This window comes from Oncorhynchus tshawytscha, linkage group LG18 (assembly GCF_018296145.1).
Source record: "Oncorhynchus tshawytscha isolate Ot180627B linkage group LG18, Otsh_v2.0, whole genome shotgun sequence".
Lineage (NCBI taxonomy): Eukaryota > Metazoa > Chordata > Actinopteri > Salmoniformes > Salmonidae > Oncorhynchus > Oncorhynchus tshawytscha.
Window position 1 is genome coordinate 79777 of NC_056446.1, and position 22598 is coordinate 102374.

At 40.8% G+C, this 22598-nt stretch overlaps 1 protein-coding gene across 5 annotated transcripts in view; it reads right to left on the reverse strand.

Moving 5' to 3' along the window:
- Nucleotides 1-1299: 1299 nt before the first annotated feature.
- Nucleotides 1300-22598, reverse strand: part of LOC112230651 (protein sel-1 homolog 1) — a 68469-nt gene continuing 47170 nt past the window's right edge. For 4 of the 5 annotated variants that reach the window (XM_024396932.2, XM_024396922.2, XM_024396934.2 and 1 more), the window contains 4 exons: nt 6453-6527; nt 4310-4482; nt 4104-4232; nt 1300-3838 (listed from right to left, as the gene is read on the reverse strand). In XM_024396932.2, the coding sequence (XP_024252700.1) occupies nt 3593-3838; nt 4104-4232; nt 4310-4482; nt 6453-6527 (623 nt within the window). In that variant the 3' untranslated portion in view covers nt 1300-3592. The remainder of the gene's footprint in view (nt 3839-4103; nt 4233-4309; nt 4483-6452; nt 6528-22598) is intronic. The other variant, XM_024396928.2, reaches the window with a different exon arrangement.

The window sequence follows — 22598 nt, forward strand, 5'->3', positions numbered from 1 at the left end:
AAGCCAAAGAACACCATCCCAACCGTGAAGCAGCATCATGTTGATGGTATGCTTTGCTACAGGATGGACTGATGCACTTCACAAAATAGATGGCATCATGAGGTGGGAAAATTACGTGGATATATCGAAGCAACATCTCAAGACATCAGTCAGGAAGTTAAATCTTGGTTGCAAATGGGTCTTCCAAATGGACAATGACCCCAAGCAGACTTCCAAAGTTGTGGCAAAATGGCTTAAAAGGACAACAAAGTAAAGGTATTGGAGTGGCCATCACAAAGCCCTGACTCACTCCCATAGAAAATTTGTGGGCAGAACTGTTAAAGCGAGCAAGGTGGCTTTCTCGATTTCCACCGAAGTTGGTTCCTCTCCTTGTTCGGGCGGCGTTCGGTGGTCGACGTCACCGGTCTTTTAGCCATCGCCGATCCACTTTTCATTTTCCATTTGTTTCGTCTTGTTTTCTATCACACCTGGTTTACATTCCCTCATTATTTGACATGTATTTAACCCTCTGTTCCCCCCCATGTCTGTGTGTGGAATTGTTTGTTGTTATGTGTATGTGCACGTTAGACTGGTTTGCACCGGGTCATGTCAACCCGTATTTGTTTATTGTTCTTTGTTCTTATTGTTTTTTATTGTTCGCCGTAATGAAGGGCTCCATTTGCTACCCAATTCTGCTCTCCTGTGCCTGACTTCCCTGCAGCCAGTTACGCATACCTTACAGTGGCCTACAAACCTGACTCAGTTACACCAGCTCTGTCAGGAGGAATGGGCCAAAATTCACCCAATTTATTGTGGGAATCTTGTGGAAGGCTACCCAAAACGTTTGACCCAAGATAAACAATTTAAAGGCAGTGCTACCAAATACTAATTGAGTGTATGTAAACTTGTGACCCACTGGGAATGTGATGAAAGAAATAAAAGCTGAAATAAATAATTCTCTCCACTATTATTCTGACATTTCACATTCTTAAAATAAAGTGGTGATCCTAACTGACCTAAAACAGGATATTTTTTATGGGATTAAATGTCAGGGATTGTGAAAAGTTTAAATTCAGCCGTTTCCAGCTAGTCATTTACAACATTAACAATGTCTACACTGTATTTCTGAACAATTTGATGTTATTTTAAATGGACAAAAATGGTGCTTTTCTTTCAAAAACAAGGACATTTCTGAGTGACCCCAAACTTCTGAACGTTAGTGAATCTCTATAGATCATTATTCATAAACTATAAACATTGATGGTAAAATGCACATTTTTCATCGACCTGGACCAGTATTATATTGCAGACAGAGCGAAATAGTATGTAGCCTGTTATTTTATTACTTGTGTTGATATCATATTCAAACCAAAGTGAGTACAGAGGACATCATTGTTGTGTTTTGGTGAGTGATAAGTCTTATTTGAAACTTCTCATGAAAAATCTGAATCATTCTCTTAACATCCCATTTTGTTCTTAATATACTGGTTCATACATTGAACATTAGCGTATTGCTATATAAACACGTGTATTCCTCTTTACCTTATGCAAAGGGTACATCCTCCGTTGGCAAATTAAATTGGGCACCAAATGGAACAAAACATACTGACTCAGAGAGGGACTTGTCATATTACACATTTTTAGATATTTTAAAAATGTTTTCCAGTGTGTGCTCCAATGAACACAGCCCAGGAAATAGCATATAAAGGGTGTGAATGTTCTCTTTTTACATCAGTGGTATTATACCCCACCCCATCTTGCTTAAAGTACTGTAATTATGTTTTACCTTAGCACACAGCGTTTCCCATTGCCACCTTACACTCAAATATGAAGATCTGGGGCCAAATGTGTCAAGTGTGTTAGAGTAGGAGAGCAGATCTAGGATTAGGTCCCTCCTGTGCATAATATAGTCATAATTAATTATGATCTAAAACTCAAACTGATCCTAGATCAGCACTCCTACTCCAAAAGAATTATACATATAGGCCATGAGAGTGGATCCATGTATATAACAAAGTCAATAGAAAAGGCAATGCTTTCTCCTATTGAGTCTTCACATGACACGAAGGGTAACTGGTCCTAAAATGATAACAAAAACATTACAGTCACCGGAGATTACGAGAGCCTCCATCTCTGTTCCTGTCGCAGTTAAACTTCTGTTTGACTTATCAAACCAAACAGTTTAAAGAGGAGAAAATTAAATTAACAATGGTGCCACAAATGTACTACCAATTACTATGTACCTACAATAAGATAATCATGTGTCAATGTAGACCGACTACAAACAAACACAGAGAATAGTCAAATTCTTAAGATATGCTCCTCTTTACGGTAATATATTGTGCAGAGAGCAGTGGACAAAAAAATATTCTCTATTCTCTAATTCTCTGTTTGCTCTAAAAAATACATTAAAAAAGGCACAAAGGGTTAAAGGAACACTCAGAAAGATGATATCATCATACAAAATGGGGCAACTTCCTACTTACAGACAACAGAGAAAATTACAAATCTGCCAAGACTGACATTATTGGCTATTCCCAATGTGTGTGTACCACTGGGGAGGATGCAAATTGTTACGTTTGTTTAATAATGGTCATCTTGGCGGCAGATTTGAATTCTGCTGTTGCATAATGTCCTTCTGTTAATGATGTAATCTGCTGAGTGTACCTTTAATTCTTCAGCTGTGTGCACCACTACCAGGCACATACAGTGTAGAGACTGAAGGGTTTCTTCAACCTAGCACTTTTTCAGGATTTGGGCTGTAAGAGAGCATCTATGGTGGGGATCGGCATTCAGCAATATTCCCATAATATTTTCCTTATTATATAGATAAGCGCTCAAGAATCCAACTTTTTTGCCCGACCATACCATGGCAGAGCTCAAATGACTGACAAGTGACAACAATACCGTTCATTACTTGTTCCACTCAAACAAGAAGGCTGCCCAAAGCTCAGCTCTGTTTTGAACTGGATGTCAAATAAATTAGCAAGTTTATGGTTCCTTCATTAATTCAACATAATATGCTAACAAAACAAGTTCCTGTTTGCTAGAAAAATATTTTGCACAAAAAAAGCATGCTGGAACAAAAACTTGCTTGATAAAGAATGTTTGCTTATAGAACGTGTTCCCTAACAAATAATTTCCTACAGACAAGGAGATGAAGCTAACTTAGCGTGTGGAGTTCCAATTGCTGCCAATCTCAAATCTGTTGTTTTTGCAAGGTGTGTGTATTGTTTCTGGTATCGTATTTGCTGATAAGGAAAGTTGTAACCTTTAAACACCTACATAAAATCCGCAAAGAAAAATCAGAAAAAATATCTGGTAACCACTACCAGAGCACACAAAACAAGACTGTTTTTTACAGATTGGATGATAATTAAAGGGATAGTTCAGAATTTTGGCAATGAAGTCCTTTATCTACTTCCTCAGTCGGATGAACTTGTGGACACCATTTTTATGTCTAACTTCCAGTATGCAGGAAGTTAGAGGTCATTTTGGAAGCCAAGGCTAATTAGCGTTAGCGCAATAATTGGAAGTCTACAGGAACAGCATATTAGCATATTAGCTGTTCCCATAGACTTCCAGTCATTGCTCTAATGCTAGTAGCAATTGCTCACTGCTGCTCCTCTTCGGCCTGGGGTGGGACCTCAGGCTGAACCTGGTCCTCAGGTTGAGGCTGCTCCTGGGGGGGCCTGGCTGGGGCTGGGAGAGGAGGGGGCCGCGGGGGCACAGGCTGATGCTGTCTCTGGCGGTATGCGATGACAGTGCCCAGAAGCAGGGCGATGACCGTCATGAGGTAGAGGTCCCACTCAGGGCCCAGGAGCTGGTCAAGGTCCACCTTACTGACCAGCTCAGTCATCTAGTGGAGGGGGGATGGAGCGAGGAGGTAGGGGGAGAAATGAAGAGGGAGGTCAGAGGAAGAGGGAGCAGAAAGAGAGAACATTGATTACATTTAACAAACAGTACAATCCCATGAATCCTGTACAAATGTAGTAAACTACGACTAGCCTAAGTTTGCCTCAAACATTGAGCCTGGCCCCCACGAGTTGAAATAGAAACGACTGAGGAAACTGAATCTCCCAGAGTCACCCGGGTCCAGGAAGCGCTCTGTACTGTACACTCACGTTGAGGTCGTGCATGTACTGCAGGGTGTAGACCAGGCCCAGTTTACACAGAGCCAGGAAGACGGGCACCTGGGCGTCGGGACTGGCCTCGGCAGCCATGTCATAGAAACGCTTGGCCAGGTGGATGTCCTACACCAGGCGGAAAGATAGAGGGTTACATGGTTGTGTGCGTATATTAATGTGTGTGCATGTGTGTGTTTGCCCACCTGTTTGATGCCCAGGCCTTTCTCATGCATGTAGCCCAAGTTGAACATGGCCTGAGCACTGTGCTGCTGCTCCGAGGCCAGCCTATAGTGGATGACAGCAGTCTCGTAGTCCACATCAGTACCATAACCGTAGAAATGGTAGTCCCCAAGCTTTATTCTAGCCACAGTATAACCTGGGTAACACAGTTAGACATATAGTACCCACGTCAGTGCCATAACCGTACACACATCAATATCATAACCATTGAAGGGGTAGTCCCCCAGCTTTATCCTAGCCACTGTATAAACTAGGCCCAGTTTTTCAAACCAAATGTCATGGGATCATATATCAAATCACATTTTATTGGTCACATACACACGGTTAGCAAATGTTATTGTGAGTGTCGTGAAATGCTTGTGCTTCTAGTTCCAACAATGCAGCAATATCTAACAAGTAATCTAACAATTCCACAACAACCACCTAATACACACAAATCTAAGTAAATGAATGGAATAAGAATATATACATATAAATAATGGATGAGCAGTGACAGAGCTCATATGAAATGAGTAAAGCAAGATATGTAAACATTATTAAAGTGACTAGTGATCCATTTATTAAAGTGGCCAATGATTTCAAGTCTGAATGGGAGGCAGCAGCCTCTCAATGTTAGTGATGGCTGTTTAACAGCCTGATGGCCTTGAGATAGAAGCTGTTTGTCAGTCTCTCGGTCCCTGCTTTGATGCACCTGTCCTGACCTCGTCCTCTGGATGATAGCGAGGTGAACAGGCAGTGGGTAGTTGTTGTCCTTGATGATCTTTTTATACAACATGTTCTCTCTGCTACCGCACGGCAAGCAGTACCGGAGTGCCAAGTCTAGGTCCAAGAGGCTTCTAAAGAGCTTCTTTCCCCAAGCCATAAGACTCCAGAACATCTAATCAAATGGCTTCCCAGACTATTTGCATTTTGCCTCCCCCTTTTACACCGCTGCTACTCTCTGTTGTCATCTATGCATAGTCACTTTAATAACTCTACCTACAGTTGAAGTTGGAAGTTTACATACACCTCAGCCAAATACATTCAAATTCAGCTTTTCACAATTCCTGACATTTAATCCCAGTAAAAATTCCCTGTCTTAGGTCAGTTAAGATCATCCCTTTATTTTAAGAATGTGAAATGTCAGGTTTGTAGGCCTCTTTGCTCACACATGCTTTTTCAGATCTGCCCACAAATGTTCTATAAGATTGAGGTCAGGGCCTTGTGATGGCAACTCTAATACCTTGACATAATATTCCATCCTCATGATGCCATCTATTTTGTGAAGCTCACCAGTCCCTACTGCAGCAAAGAACCCCCCACAACATGATGCTGCTCTCCCCCCCGCCCGCTTCACAGTTGGGATGGTGTTCTTCAGCTTGCAAGCATCCCCCTTTCCCTCCAAACATAACGATGGTCATTATGGCCAAACAGTTCTATTTTTGTTTCATCAGACCAGAGGACAATTCTCCAAAAAGTACGATCTTTGTCCCCATGTGCAGTTGAAAACCGTAGTCTGGCTTTTTTATGGCAGTTTTGGAGCAGTGGATTTTTCCTTGCTGGGTGGCCATTTAGGTTATGTCGATATAGGACTCGTTTGTTGTTATTTACTGCTGCTCTTTAATTACTTGTCACTTTTATTTCTTTTATTTCTTATTCTTATCCGTATTTTTTAAAACTGCGCTGTTGGTTAGGGGCTCGCTCGTAAGTAAGCATTTCACTGTAAGGTCTACACCTGTTGTATTCGGCGCATGTGACTAATACAATTTTATTTGATTTTACATTATATTTATTGTAGCATATAATGTGATATGTTGGAGATTTTCTTCCATTTTGTCACATGATCATTTTAATGTGGATTCAAATGTTTGTTTTTTAACTGGGCCCCTGGGTAACACAGTACACACGTCAGTCCCGTAACCGTAGAAGTGGTTGTCCCCCAGCTTTATCCTAGTCATTGTTTAACCACATTTGAACACACAGTACACATGTCATTACCATACGTTTTAATACCCCAGCTTTATCTTACCTATCCTTGCCAACAATAACTTAAGGGTACAAAAACAAGATGGTTGCTCAGCACAGCAATAAGAGGGGAGGGTGATTTATGAAGGAGGCTAGACCAACCCTGTGCTGCTGCTCTGGTCCAATGGAGGAGGGCTCGAGGGTACGTCTCGTTCTCACTGAAGATCCGCGCCTCTGCTTAAAGTGAGAAATAGAAACAAACACACACACACACATGGTTCAGAACAGGGGTTGGTACCCAAATTATTATCCAATTGTTTCATTCCGAACAGAACCTCAATATTTTTTGTTCCAATAGTGCACTCTTCATATACATGGTAAAATAATGGTTAATAAACAACTCCAAGGGGGGCCCTATAAAATCAGTTTTATATTTTCCTTTTAAAACCGCAAGACTTGGAACCTTAAAAAAAAAAAAGCCTAAAATGACACCCAAATATAACTGCCTGTAGCTGAGGCCCTGAAGCAAGGACATGCATATTCTTGATACCATTTGAGAGGAAACACTTTGAAGTTTGTGGACATTTGAAATGAATGTAGTAGAATATAACACATGAGATCTGGTAAAAGATAATACAAAGACATGTTTTTTGTTGTGTCATCATCTTTGAAATGCAAGAGAAGGGACATTATATGACTTAAGAATCTAGGCGCAATTTAGGTTTTGGCTACTAGATGGCAGCAGTGTATGTGAAAAGTTTTAGACTGTTCCAATGAACCATTGTATTTCTGTTCAAAATGTTGTATCAAGTCTGCCCAAATGTGCCTAATTAGTCAATATACATAACTGTGCACTCTCCTCAAACAATAGCATGGTATGTTTTCATTATAAAAACTAGCTACTGTAAATTGGACAGTGCAGTTAGATCAAAAATAATGTACGTTTTCTTCCCATATAGGACATGTCTATGTCCTGGGAAATATTTCTGATAATTACAACCTCATGTTAACCACATTAGAGCAAGTTAGCTCAACCATCCCGTTGGAGGGGACCGATCCCAAAGAGGTTTTAATTTTTTTGTTCATAGAGAAACAACTAAATTAGATGCTCTTTCTGAACATCTGGATTTGGGTAAAGGGGAAGCTGGGGAGGCTTGGGCGAGTAGCTGCGGGGGGGGTATCGATAGCCCTGCGTGCCAATTTTTATAGAGGAATATTGAACTATCTCTGGTCATAGGAACAACATGAATTTGTGCATGAGGCAGATGCGGTGTGACTCGAGTTTCGCCATAAGGTGGAAAACAGTGTCCCCTCTCACTGGTCAGTCTCACTGGACGAAAGGAAGGAGAGAGCCGTGATTTTCATTTTACTGGACTGATGGTACCTGTTGCGCTCTCCCTCTCTCCGCTGAGACTAATGCCGTGTTCAAAACAACTGGGAACTTGGAAATCTCAGACATCAGTGCATTCAAGACAACTGGGAAGTCAGTCTAGGAAAAATAGTTCAACGGTCATCCAACTCTGAATTCCAAGTCGGAAACACTAGCATCTTTTTAGAACTCTTGACTTTCCAACCTGAAGATCACTGACATCATGACCTTGTTTTTTTCTCCGAGTTCCCAGTTGTCGTGAAAGCACCATGAACATCAAATGCAGTTACCATCAGTCTAGTAAAATAAAAATGAAAATTATTTGCAAATTATTTACATTCATGCTCAGTTATACCTCACAAGTGCTACACCAACTGATCTATCAAAGCTTGAGTTTTGAAATATAATATGGTCCTGGGGAGAAACTTTCACTAGGGACAGGGGGGACATGACCCCCTCACATTCTGAAATGGCATTTTTGTCACCCCCAGTTTTATTATTGCACTGTGATACAAAACAAAGGACCAGTGTTTTAGGACCATGCGGACGCCTCAGGGCGAACTGGGTAGGCTGTTTTCCAGGTTCAGCCGGCTGGATTTTAGGACTGCACGGACACCACACCACGTGCGGACAGGCTGTGTGAAGGCAAAGCTTCTGAAAGGCTGGAGTATAGGACCGGCGAGATTAACAGAGGCAGCTGGTGTCTGTGTTGCGTATTTCTCCAAGTTGTAAAAGCAAGCAGAGCAGAAACTGGATACTCTTTAGTTCACAGATCTAACTGGCAAGTTAAACTGCTGTTTGACAGAAAAAAAGTTATTTATTCCCAGTACTGAGCTAGTAGTGTAACTGACATGTTACGTTAGCTAATGTAATGTTTAATCTCCTCTCGACTGGAGTGAATGAACTACTAGCAGCTGGTTAGCTAACTAGTAGCCACCACAGCCAGTTCAGCTCTAGCTATCTGTCAGTAAGCAGTATCTAACAGCTGTTATGTGTATGGAAATGTTTTCTAGCCTTTGTTTTGTCCCATTTTAACAGAAGTAAATTTGATGTACCATTAGTTAGAGCTAGCCAAAAGTTGTCCAACTTTAGCTAGCTAGCTCACTAACTTCAGCTCTTATTTTTGCCTCAATCACAAAAGACCTGAATCAAACGATGAAACCAGCGGCCAAACGTATTGAAGACCGATATTCTTACATTTCTACAGTGCAATGTGAGTTTTTATTTTTCAATATAGAAATGTAATGTTACTGATCTGTCAGTTTACCTAGGTATTTCTCTACCTTTCACACTGACACTGTATAAACAGCTCTACACGCTTCACTGTCATGGTGCACTGTTAGTACACAACACTATGCTCATCATGTCTTAGCAGGATCAGATGGTGACAGGTGTCTCAGCAGAGTCAGACAGCCAGAGAAGACCAGTCTACAGAGATCAGGTGAATTTTGCAGTAAACAAAAATAATAATAAGTGAATGGATGCAAAGTTCCATCTTGAGTTGATGGGTACAGTCTGGGATCTGGGAAAATGGTCATTTAAATTATTGAACCATTGATTCTATTCTTGGATAATATAATGTATAAATGTACACCAAAGAATGGTCATGCCTCATCTGAACAGGATCAGATGGTGACAGGGATCACAGCAGGGTCGGAGAACCAGGGAAGACCAGTCTCTGAAGGCGCAGAAGTGAACTTTTGCAAATACAACACTTTATTCTCTCTGTGCAGTAAACACTGGACAAGCAAGAAGCTTCAAAGACTGAAACTAATTTAAGGCAGTGTGACAAACTTCTAAAGTTGATTTCAAAACTGTATCAAGGGTTGATAGAGGCTTTTTTCGGTGACACAAAACACGTAAAACAAAAATGTGAGGAAGACCTGAAAGACGCTAATGATGATGAATGGATACAGATATGTTAGAATGCCCAGTCATGTTCATATCTCAGACATAAATTACTGCAGGTTAAGACCATCCATAGAACGTACTATATGTCAGTGAAACTGAATATCATGCACTCAGAAATGTAATTCCTCTGCTGGAGATGTAAAACATATAAGGGAACATGTTTCAATATGTTATGGTCTTATGAAGGCTGGCTGAATTCTGGGTCTGTTCTTTTATCTCAATATGTCTACAGATTCTCCCTTGAACCTGTTTTAGTTTGGTTGGAAATGTTGATACTGGAGACTTATCAGAAGAAAGTGTGTAACCTAGCATTTATAGCAGCTAAGAAACGCAGTGAGTTTAGCTTAAGGCTTTAGGGTAATGGCCCGTGTGCACCGATCCAGGATCAGCTTCACTTCAGCTTCACCCTCCCTCATTACAGACCTTAGATCAGTGTTATGGGGCATCTTCATCCTATTTCTCTGGGGCAGAAGCTGATTTAGGTACTGTTGATGTAGGTAGTGTGTGTTAGAAATGTAGATGTTGGGGGTTGATTTTATTCTCTACCAAAGGAGCTGGAATTTGGTAAATGATTATGTGTTGCTGCTCCAGTTTGAACTGTTCTGCCTGCGGCTATGTTGTCAACTCTGGTAGAGATACTCTGAATGATCGGCTATGAAAAGCCAACAGACATTTACTCCTGAGGTGCTGACTTGCTGCACCCTCGACAACCACTGTGATTATTATTATTTGACCCTGCTGGTCATCTATGAACATTTGGGCCATGTTCTGTTATAATCTCCACCCGGCACAGCCAGAAGAGGACTGGCCACCCCTCATAGTATGGTTCCTCTCTTGGTTTCTTCCTAGGTTCTGGCCTTTCTAGGGAGTTTTTCCTAGCCACCGTGCTTCTACACCTGCATTGCTTGCTGTTTTGGGATTTTAGGCTGGGTTTCTGTACAGCACTTTGTGACATCAGCTGGCTTTATAAATACATTTGATTGCAATTCATTGGAAGGTTGGTTATCCTCCCACAATGGATGGAAGAAATGTCAAGTTATGTATAACTGGATTTGATTTATTACAAGATTAAGGGTATACTGTGCAACTTTCATAATGTAACGGTCGTCAGTGGAAGAAGAGGAGGACCAATGCGCAGCGTGGTAAGTGTTCATATTTTTAATAACGTAATGAACACCGAACAAAACAAAATAAAACGACAAACGAACAGTTCTGTATGGTGCTGAAAAAACACTGAACAGAAAATATATCACCCACCCCTCAAGGGTGAAAATAGGCTGCCTAAGTATGGTTCTCAATCAGGGACAACGATTGACAGCTGCCTCTGATTGAGAACCATACCAGGCCAAACACAGAAATACCAAATCATAGAAAAAAGAACATAGACTGCCCACCCAACTCACGCCCTGACCATACTAAAACAAAGACATCACAAAGGAACTAAGGTCAGAACGTGACACACATGCCTTATGGAATATTGTACAACAAAAGGAGTCTATTGAAAACATGCCCACGTAAGGGTCGATATCCACACTACATGACCAAAAGTATGTGGCACTTGCTCGTCAAACATCTCATTCCAAAACCATGAGCATTAATATGGAGTTTGTCCCCCTTTGCTGCTATAAGCGCCTCCACTCTTCTGGATGTTGGAACATTGATTACGGGGACTTGCTAAAATTCAGCCACAAGAGCATTAGTGTGGTCGGGCACTGATGTTGGGCTATTACACCTGGCTTTCAGTCGGCGTTCCAATCCATCCCAAAGATGCTCGATTGGATTGAGGTCAGGGCTCTGTGGAGGCCAGTCAAGTTCTTCCACACCGATCTTGACAAACCATTTCTGTATGGACCTCACTTTGTGCACAGGGGCATTGTCATGCTGAAACAGGAATGGGCCTTTCCTAAACTGTTGGAAGCACAGAATAGTCTAGAATGTCATTGTATATTGTAGCGTTAAGATTTCCCTTCACTGGAACTAAGGAGCCCGAACCATGAAAAACAGCCCCAGACCATTATTCCTCCTCCACCAAACTATAAAGTTAGCACTATGCATTGGGGCAGGTGGCGTTCTCCCGGCATCCGGCAAACCCAGAGTGAGAGGGGTAACAGGAACAATCTAAGGCGAAACAGCTACTACCTATGTCGTTGCACATTGGCCCAGTAACGATACCAGGATCATTTGACATTGTTATGGAAAAGACAGACCAGTCATATAATATAATATGGGAGTGAAGTGTTAGACTCCTTGGTGAGATACATCTAAGCCGTGTCTAAGGGTAGTGAATGCTAAAGAAATTGACACTATTTTCCAGGGATGGGGGTAGTCTTTTTCTCTCTCTTTGAAATGTTTCCTGAGGCTATGGTCTTGGGAGAGCAGTGAGTGAAATTCTGCAGTGTTGTTAGTATAAGAGCTCAATGATGTCATGGCAGGTGGCAGCGTGGTAGGCACAGCTAGTCCCATGAATTAATCACAAAACATGAGGATTAGCTGATAACTACGAAATAATATAGAGCAGGTGTTCCCAAACGGGGGTATGCGCAATTCCCCAGGGGTACGCGCAATGCCGTCGGGGGTACGCCAAATAAAAATGTGATTCACATTTTTAAAAATGGGGCTATACAATTGGGTGAGGGTATTTTCTCGCCTGAGTAGCTTAATTTCACTGCCAATTAAATTAAAACATCTAGTGTTCAGTGAAATAACACCACAATGTCAAATACAGGTAGGCTGGGGGAAAAGGCCACAAAAAACTATACAGACAATTTCTTCATCAAACAACACTGTTTCACGACGCATCAGTGACATGGCAGAAGATGTTTTGAAACAATTACTGCTTCGCATACAAGCCAGGGCTTGGCACAGCTCCTGGTATATGTCCGCTATGTTTATGGGGGGAGGGTCAATTAAGGAAGACATCCTCTTCTGGAAACATTGACAACATGAGAGGATATTTTTAAAGTACTGGACAGCTTTGTGACATCAAATGGACTTTGGTGGTCAAGATGTGTTGGTATCTGTACTGATGGCGCAAAAGCCCTGACAGGGAGACATAGTGGAGTGGTAAAGCGCGAGCAAGCAGTTGCTCCCGACACCACTTGGGTACACTGCAGCATCCACTGAGAGGCTCTTGCTGCCAAGGGAATGCCTGACAACTTGAAAGACGTTTTGGACACTACAGTGAAAATGGTTAACTTTGTTAAAGCAAGGCCCCTGAACTCTCGTGTCTATTCTGCATTATATGGGCAGCGACCATGTAACGCTTTCACAACATACAGAAGTGTGCTGGTTATCAAGGGGAAAGGTATTGACCCATTTTTTTTAATTGAGAGATGAGCTTAAAGTTTTTTTTTCACTTGTCTGACCGCTTGCATGATGGCGAGTTTCACACGATTGGCCTATCTAGGTGATGTTTTTCCTTGCCTGAATGATCTGAATCTAGGATTACAGGGACTCTCCACAATTATACTCAATGTGTGGGACAAAATTGAGGCTATGATTAAGAAGTTGGAGCTCTTTTCTGTCTGTATTAACAAAGACAACACACAGGTCTTTTCCATCATTGTATGATTTCTTTGTGCGCAAATGAACTCAAGCTTGCGGACAATGTCAAATGTGATATAGCAAAGCATCTGAGTGAGCTCGGTGCGCAATTACGCAAGTACTTTCCCAAAATGAACACAAACAACTGGATTCGTTATCCCTTTCATGCCCTGCCTCCAGTCCACTTACCGATATCTGAACAAGCGAGCCTCATCGAAATTGCAACAAGCGGTTCTGTGAAAATTTTATTTAATCAGAAGCCACTGCCAGACTTCTGGATAGGTCTGCACTCAGTTTCTTGCCTTGGCAAATCGCTCTGTTAAGACACTGATGTCCTTTGCAACCACGTACCTATGTGAGAGTGGATTCTTTGCCCTCACTAGCATGAAAACTAAATACAGGCACAGACTGTGTGTGGAAAATGATTTAAGATTGACTCTCTTCAATACAACCCAACATTGCAGAGTTATGTGCATCCTTTCAAGCACACCTTTCTCATTAACCTGTGGTGAGTTATTGAGCCATCGTATATGTAAGATGGCTAAAGAAAGAGAATAATTATTGATTATTATTATATTATTATTTGTGCCCTGGTCCTATAAGAGTTCTTTGTCACTTCCCACGAGCCGGGTTCTAACAAAAACTCACGCTCATTCTTATGTTTAATAAATGTATCGTATAGTGTTTGTGTGTGTGGCAGGCTTACAATGATGTATAAAAAACAATATTTAAGAGTGCGCTGACCCTGGTGCTAGAGGGGGGAATGCAGCTGGAGGTTGAATGTTTGAAGGGTTACGGGACTATAAAAAGTTTGGGAACCACTGATAGAGAATCTGGAAGTATTTATTGATCCGCATTTTGATATGCTCGAAAAAGAAACGCATACATTGAAGCGAACAAGAGAAGACCTTTCCTCAAGCTCTGCGAGCCAAACGGGAGGGAAGCAGCTGTCTAAAATTCTAAATTTAACATTGGAGGGGGATGTTTTTATAACTATGTCTCCAGAAGATAGAGTATTGCTTACAAGCATTAGCGAGCAGTTTAAAAAAAAAAGATCTATTGCCTGGGCTACTGGGGGAGGTTGAGGACTTAAAAACAGGAATGGATTACAGTAATAAAATGGAAGAAATACGAGCGGAAAATAAGATATCGAAAACTAACATGGACTCCCTAAAACTACGGTATGATAAAACAATGAAAGTCAAATGACTTGCTCTAAAGTGCAGAAGTATGAAAAATAATATTGTTATAATGGGAATAAAGAAGGATGAAAACCATCAGTCAACAGAGGAAAAAGTCAAGGTGTTCATGAAATGTAATCTCAAAATGACGGACGAACAGGTAGAAACAATTGATTTTCAAAGAGCTCACCGTTCTGGTGGCAGAGTAGAGGGAAGGCCCTGTCCGATTGTAGCTATGCTAACCCACAACAAAATGAAAATTGCCTCCTTACAACAGGGTGGGGAATTTAATAACACCCCATTCTCTATTAAATTAACAATTTCCTCATGAAATAGTGGAGAGACAACGTGCCCTGTACCCCACTTTCAAAAGGCTCCGAGCAGAGAAGCAGAATGTTCTTCTCGTGGTCGATAAATTATATGAAAACAACCAAATGCTCAAAGATTACAATGTGGCTGTGAGTGATAGCTACCTCCTGTTGAAGAAGTCCTCGATACATATTTGCACCGCATTACACAGTACAATTATGGATTCATTTGTTTTTACCCAAACTTTTTTTATGCAGTATGGAACAGTGGACTTATCCTTTTCCTATTTATGCAGTATGGAACCGTGGACTACATGGACGTAATATCAGGTTTTGATTTGGGGGAAAGCGAGGATAAGGGTAAGGCTGACCTTTTTTCTTCATTACTTTTTCTTTATTTCCTTTGAAGATTGTACATGAGTTTTTTTGGTTGAATATGATATGGCCTAATTGTAGAGGTTGGGTATATTGTGGCTTAAAAGCTGTTATATAGTGCTGCTTAGGTTCTCTATTGGAATATGCCTATACGATCCTAAAATAATTGGTGTTATTACCCTTTTACATGTAAAAAATTAAACTCAATATAAAAAATGTAAAGGACGATTACTCTTCCGATACACACCGGCAAATGGATGGATTAGGTATTGTCAACAGGGTTGTTGTCACTAGTGTGTGCTCAATTGGATTCAGGTCTGGGGAACGGGCGGGTCAGTCCATAGCATCAATGCCTTCCTCTTGCAGAAACTGCTGACACACTCCAGCCACATGAGGTCTAGCATTGTCTTGCATTAGGAGGAACCCAGGGCCAACCGCACCAGCATATGGTCGGTCTCACAAGGGGTCTGAAGATCTCATCTCGGTACCTAATGGCAGTCAGAGGCTACCTCTGGCGAGCACATGGAGAGCTGTGCGGCCCACCAAAGAAATGCCACCCCACACCATGACTGACCCACTGCCAAACCGGTCATGCTGGAGGATGTTGCAGGCAGCAGAACGTTCTCCACGGCGTCTCCAGACTGTCACATGTGCTCAGTGTGAACCTGCTTTCATCCGTTAAGAGCACAGGGCGCCAGCGGCGAATTTGCCAATCTTGGTGTTCTCTGGCAAATGCTAAACGTCCTGCACGGTGTTGGGCTGTAAGCACAACCCCCACCTGTGGACGTCGGGCCCTCATACCACCCTCATGGAGTCTATTTCTGACCGTTTGAGCAGACACATGCACATTTGTGGCCTGCTGGAGGTCATTTTGCAGTGCTCCTCCTGCTCCTCCTTGCACAAAGGCGGAGGTAGCGGTCCTGCTGCTGGGTTGTTGCCCTCCTACGGCCTCTTCCACGTCTCCTGATGTACTGGCCTGTCTCCTGGTAGCGCCTCCATGCTCTGGACACTACGCTGACAGACACAGCAAACCTTCTTGCCACAGCTCGCATTGATGTGCCATCCTGGATGAACTGCACTACCTGAGCCACTTGTGTGGGTTGTAGACTCCGTCTCATGCTACCACTAGAGTGAAAGCACCGCCAGCATTCAAAAGTGACCAAAACATCAGCCAGGAAGCATAGGAACTGAGAAGTGGTCTGTGGTTATCACCAGCAGAACCACTCCTTTATTGGGGGTGTCTTGCTAATTGCCTATAATTTCCACCTGTTGTCTATTCCATTTGCACAACAGCATGTGAAATGTATTGTCAATCAGTGTTGCTTCCGAAGTGGACAGTTTGATTTCACAGAAGTGTGATTGACTTGGAGTTACATTGTGTTGTTTAAGTGTTCCCTTTATTTTTTTGAGCAGTGTATATTGTCCTGCCAATAACAGGGTTAATAATATATCTGTGAGAATATCCAACGGGCTTTTATATAATTCTAAATTAATTAATAATAATAATAATAATCCCTTTGTTTAAAAAATAACAATATTTTGGAGATGATTTCGTTTTCAAATAACGTAAAATGAGCTAGAAAAAGGCGAGAAAAACATGGGGTAGGGGATGGTCTCCTGAGAGATCTCCTCCCAGACTTGGACTAAAATTGTTACCAATTTGTAAATAAAGGTAGTTTGTTATATATAATTATTTATCTATGTTTTTAGAGGGAGAGAAACCAAAAACCTAGTCATCTCATGGGTCTCCCAGTCGAGGCCAGTACAGGTATTGAACCGGCATCTGTAGCAACACATTTTACACTGCTATGCAGTTTCTTACACTGTTGCGCCACTCAGGCGCTGTACAACGTGACTGGTCGGGAGTGGCCTATAGTACTACAGTAAGAGAAAAATAATAATAAAACAACAGTTTTAGTAAGTAATACTGAAGTCGTGCACAATTATCATTTTCTATTTAGGTTTATATCGCCCATTCAATGTCAGTTAGAGACACAGTAGGACCCAAAAGAATAATCAGTGCTCTAACTCCCCCTTGCGCTGGTCTGGAGCAATGAAGTGGTGACGCAGGATACTGTACTAAACCACAAATTACCTCTAAGTCCCGCAGCATAATCTCAAAACCTTAGTGGAGCAACCACTGTAGGTCAAAAGAGATTAGAATAAATAAAGGAAATAGAGGAAGTAACGGTGCATGTAGATGGTAATGGAAACTGTACTATAGAAGCACAAAATATGTTAGAGGAAAATCAAAAGGAATTTGAGTTACTTATTCAAGAACAATCAAGTGCAATGTATTACAAAAATAAAGCTAATTGGTTGGAAAATTGTGAAAAATACACAACATTTTCTTGAATCTTCAACATAGTTGAATAATTTACAGAAACTCGTTACAAATGGAGGTATCCATGATTCACCAAATATTTTTTGAAAGAGGTAGCAAAATATTTTAAGCATATGTTTTCTTTTCAGTCTCCTCCATTTCCACTGAATGATGTTAACTGTAAGGATTTCTTTCATAATAATAATAATAATGTAACATTAACAAATTTATAGAAATGTGAAGGCCAATTTATAGAAATGTGAAGGCCAATTTACAGAAGAGTAACTTTTTGAGCCAATAAAATATTTTCAGTCTGCAAAAACACCATGGCTTGACGGTATACCAGTAGAGGTATATCAGAACTTTTTGATGTACTCAAAGATCCATTATTAGCATGTTCATTGTTAGCATCCATTATTAGCATGTTCATTGTTAGCATCCATTATTAGCATGTTCATTGTTAGCATCCATTATTAGCATGTTCATTGTTAGCATCCATTATTAGCATGTTCATTGTTAGCATCCATTATTAGCATGTTCATTGTAAGCATCCATTATTAGCATGTTCATTGTTAGCATCCATTATTAGCATGTTCATTGTTAGCATCCATTATTAGCAAGTTCAAAAATGGCCTTTTTACCTTTATATGGATTACAACTTCTCATTTCCGACTAATTGAAAATGAAATGTTGTTTAAAGTATCGCCCTTTCTTAAAGAAGCCATACAAAGCTGGTTACAATTTCAGTTTTATCCTCCAGAAAAGATTGAACAAATATTACAAAAAATGTTGTTTAAACTCAATGAATATAAACGGAGTAGTTATGTCACATATACAGTTATCGAAAATATATGGGAATATCTGCTCAATCCAAATTTACAACCAACTGATTACAGCACTACCACAAAAATGGAGGAGGCAAGTGGAAAAGGGAGAAGGTAGGGAACTTGTTTGCCTGCCATATATTAAAGATACAAACTGGATGAAAGGAACTGGCATAAACAGGAAAATATACCAGTTTCATCTAAGGACAAAAATGACAGCTGCGCCATACAGGTTGCAAAATAAGCGGGAGATTTTGAACGTACCAATTCCACGGCATATGGTTTATGGACTAGCTTGCAATTTGTGGATAATATACGATTAAAAAGGTTCAAACATTTTGTAAAATATCACAGCACAGTTGAAAAGTATATGGCACATAGAAACCCAATGAGGGTGATCTATGGTGATAGGTGGGATGGGCTGAGAGTGGCTTAGGGTTGGGATTTAAGAGCTGAGGTCTATGGTGATAGGTGGGATGGGCTGAGAGTGGCTCAGGGGCGGGATTAAAGAGCTGAGGTCTATGGTGATAGGTGGGATGGGCTGAGAGTGGCTGAGGGTTGGGATTTAAGAGCTTATGTTTGGTATTGTATTATTGTTATGTGACTACTTTATATAAAAGTACCATGTATGTCAAATGTATGTATATGTAGCAAAAAAGCTGGGGGTATAGGGGAAAAATGGTATAAGGGCCTCCCGCAGTGGTTAAGGGCGCTGTACTGCAGTGCCAGCTGTGCCACCAGAGACTCTGGGTTCGCGCCCAGGCTCTGTCGTAACCGGCTGTGACCGGGAGGTCCGTGGGGAGACGCACAATTGGCCTAGCGTCGCCCGGGTTAGGGAGGGTCTGGCCGGTAGGGAAATCCTTGTCTCATCGCGTACCAGCGACTCCTGTGGCGGGCTGGGCGCAGTGCGCGCTAACCAAGGTTGCTAGGTGCACGGTGTTTCCTCCGACACATTGGTGCGGCTGGCTTCCGGGTTGGATGGTGCTGTGTTCAGAAGCAGTGCGGCTTGGTTGGGTTGTGTATCGGAGGACGCATGACTTTCAACCATCGTCTCTCCCGAGCCCGTACGGGAGTTGTAGCGATGAGACAATATAGTAGCTACTAAACAATTGGATACCACGAAATTGGGGAGAAAAAGTTTTTTTTTTTTTTAAATAACAAAAAAAAGGGAAAAAAAGTATAAGGGTATCCGGATTACACCGTAAAAGTAGCAACCATATTAAATAAGGCCTGGACATTTTTATTTGTTTTTGCCATTTGGTTTGCAAATACCCACTCACAGCACACTTGTTATGAATATTTGTTAGTGGTGTTAATACTTATTGAGTGGACTTTGGTTTAATGTTTTTTTCATGGCTTCGTGCTGAGGTATCTTGAAGGGGCACACATGGACGTTTTTATTTTCTAAGATTTAATTAAACACGTAAATTATATTTATAAGAAATCTACTGGAAATGTACTGTAAATCTGGGATACGAAATGTATGAAATGTTTGACTGTTTTTCATTAATTAGTCTAATTTAGTAATAAACACTTCTTTGAAGGGTTTGTATGACCTCTGACCTCTGTCCTGACCTTCCAGTGTGGTTTGATCGCCCTCACTGGAAAGCCATGTGGATGATGAATTTAGCTAATTGTAATACTGATTTGAAGGTAATTTGATGAAGTTTATAGTTCATAGCCATATTTGTGATTCGGACCAACGGGAAGAAGGAGAGGGCGTTGACAATAAATAAGGGTAGGCTGTCTGAAGTCTATTTTCCTATGACCGTATGGGTACAATTTTTTCTTTATGGAGTCATTAATAAGGGTAGTGATTCTTATTCAATTCGTACTTTTAACCAGTAGTAGTGTTTTTCCCCACATTACTCACATTGTAAGTCATGTGTCAAAATGGGGGAATTACCAGTCCTCTGAGGTTTTGGATTGAAGTTTACACACCTTGAGTGATATGTAGGCGTGTATTGAGTTATATGTAGGAGTGTATCGAGTGATATATGAAGGAGTGTATTGTTGTGTTGCTTGATCTGTTCTGTTTCGATACAAATCTCAACCAATTGGGTCTGCTGGATTGTTGGGATTTCTCCCGATGGGTTAGAGGTCTAATTTCCTGATCCTGTGGCTCTGCGATGAAGTTGAAAGTATGATGGGGAGTATAAGCCAATTTGATTTGATTTTTTTTTACAGAATATGCTGTTATTCTCTCTGACATGTGTTTAGAGATTTGTATTAAGAAGAATTGGTCAAAGTAATCATTTGTCTGGATTTCCTCAATCAGAAACGAACTGAACTAAACTGTTCTGATCTGTCCTCTCGAGGTTATCATGAAAGTGACTACAGATGGTGTCTAGATGCATGGCAGAGATAATTCGGCCAAGAGCAGTGTGAACCTCAAAAACCCCTCTAACCGGCTGAAGAAGAGAAACAAAGGTGTTCAATACGGCCCTGTCTGAGCCAGCAACCAATCGAAGCTATCAACTGTGTTTTCTCTCAGGAGTGTGACAGGAGTCCACATAGAGTGAGCTTGAAGAGAGATCTATTCCAAACTTCCCTTATGTTGCTGGTATACTGGTTGACGAATGGACAAGACATAATAGGTGGTAAAGGTGGTGGCGGCCCAGGTGGGACATCATCATAGGCCATCCACTTTGAACTATGAAGCTATCTGCTGAAGAAGACAATGAAGAGAAACCAGAAGATTGAGTGCCGGGAAAAGAAGGGTCTGGTCAATTGTGCCCATAATTGATTTAGATTTGTCCAAAATGGTTTATCAGGTATCAGGTTGATTGAGGAGGTCTATACACTGCAAAATGTATAGTAATTTAGATTAAGAATGCATTGAGATACTGATCTGTAATTATAATCGTGATAAGAAAGTTAATACTAGAATTATAGGATAATTATACTGTATGTTAATTTAAATGTACATTCTGCCAATGTTGATGTGTGTTAAATTGAGAGTTTGAACTTTGAGTGATAGGACCAATGTGAATCACTGAGCAATGTCATTCAACATTTTGGTTGGATAATTAAATGATTAAAAAAAACGTACTACCGGTAATTGATTTGGGTAAGTTTGTTAAAAACCATATGAGTGGAGCAACTTAATGTTGATCCACTTGGGCTCCTGAGTGGCGCAGCGGTCTAAGGCACTGCATCTGAGTGCAAGAGGCGTCACTGCAGTCCCTGGTTCGAATCCAGGTTGCATCACAGGCACAATTGGCCCAGGTTTGGCCGGGGTAGGCCGTCATTGTAAATAAGAAATTGTTCTTAACTGAGTTAAATAAAGGTTCAATTTATTTTATTTTTTTAATCTATTTGACTTTTATCCATTACCAAATTACATTTTTGATGATAATATAGAAAGTATAGAAAGTATGGTGCTAATGGCACATAGAGACTATAGGAGTTGCCTTATAAATAGTGGAATCATGATGCTTGTCCTGGGTCATGTTCATTAGGCACCAAAGAATACATTTTACTTAAACCAGGAGTCACTACCTGGATTTATCCAACATGATATGCTAATTTTAGTTTCTACAGACGGTGTTATGGGGATGGAAATTGTTATTTCCACCATGCTGACCAATGGGATTATGATCAGTATCACCATGATGATTTTTTTTTAACTTATGGAAAATGTACTCTGATTTAGATTTAATTTCTTAACAATATTTTAATGTTTATATTATTCCCAATGATCATTTTATGTTAAGGTTAAAGGTTGAATGAACCTACGGATGGTAATTTACAATAGTGGTATACGAGTGCAAGGAAGTTTTTTTTCTATATGTTTGAGTTAAGTTGTTGATGCCTTATTTGTTTTCTACGTGTGAATTAATGTTTTAAAATCCTGTAATTTTCGTTTAAATTGAGAGAATTCTTAAAATGGGGGAATGTGAGAGCGAAATTACAAGATTATGTTATAATACTGTTACTGCATCAAATGGTTGTTTAATGGAATGGAATAGGGTTCATAGAACACTCATCTGTGCGTAGTCTTCTGAGTTGGGCCTGTGGGGGCTTAATGCTGTCAGTGGATTTACGATGCCTTTGGTGATAAAATCTAAAGAACGCATTCCATAGCATGAGTTGGTGTTTGTGTACTGGGAGAGACCAGGGTGGAGATGGCTCGGGTATGGATAATTATGAGAGGAAGCTTGCTTTGGGGGCTAGACCCTAGTTTCCACACATTGAGAACAGTCTTTACAGCAGATACTGCCTGCTGTGAATTATTAATTTATTTCATACGACTCCTAACCTTGTGACCCATTCCACACATCTGTTGTTTGTCATGTAGACTACAGGGGTGTATCTTTGCTATAAAATATCTTGGTATCCTTTGTGTGGGGGCTCTCAACGAATCATCTAAGGGTGGTTTGTCGACCGGCCATCGTTATTGCAGACCACTCACATCATTCACTTGTGTGTGTGGTGTGACATGCTTTCCTTATTAAAAAGTGAATAAAGATTT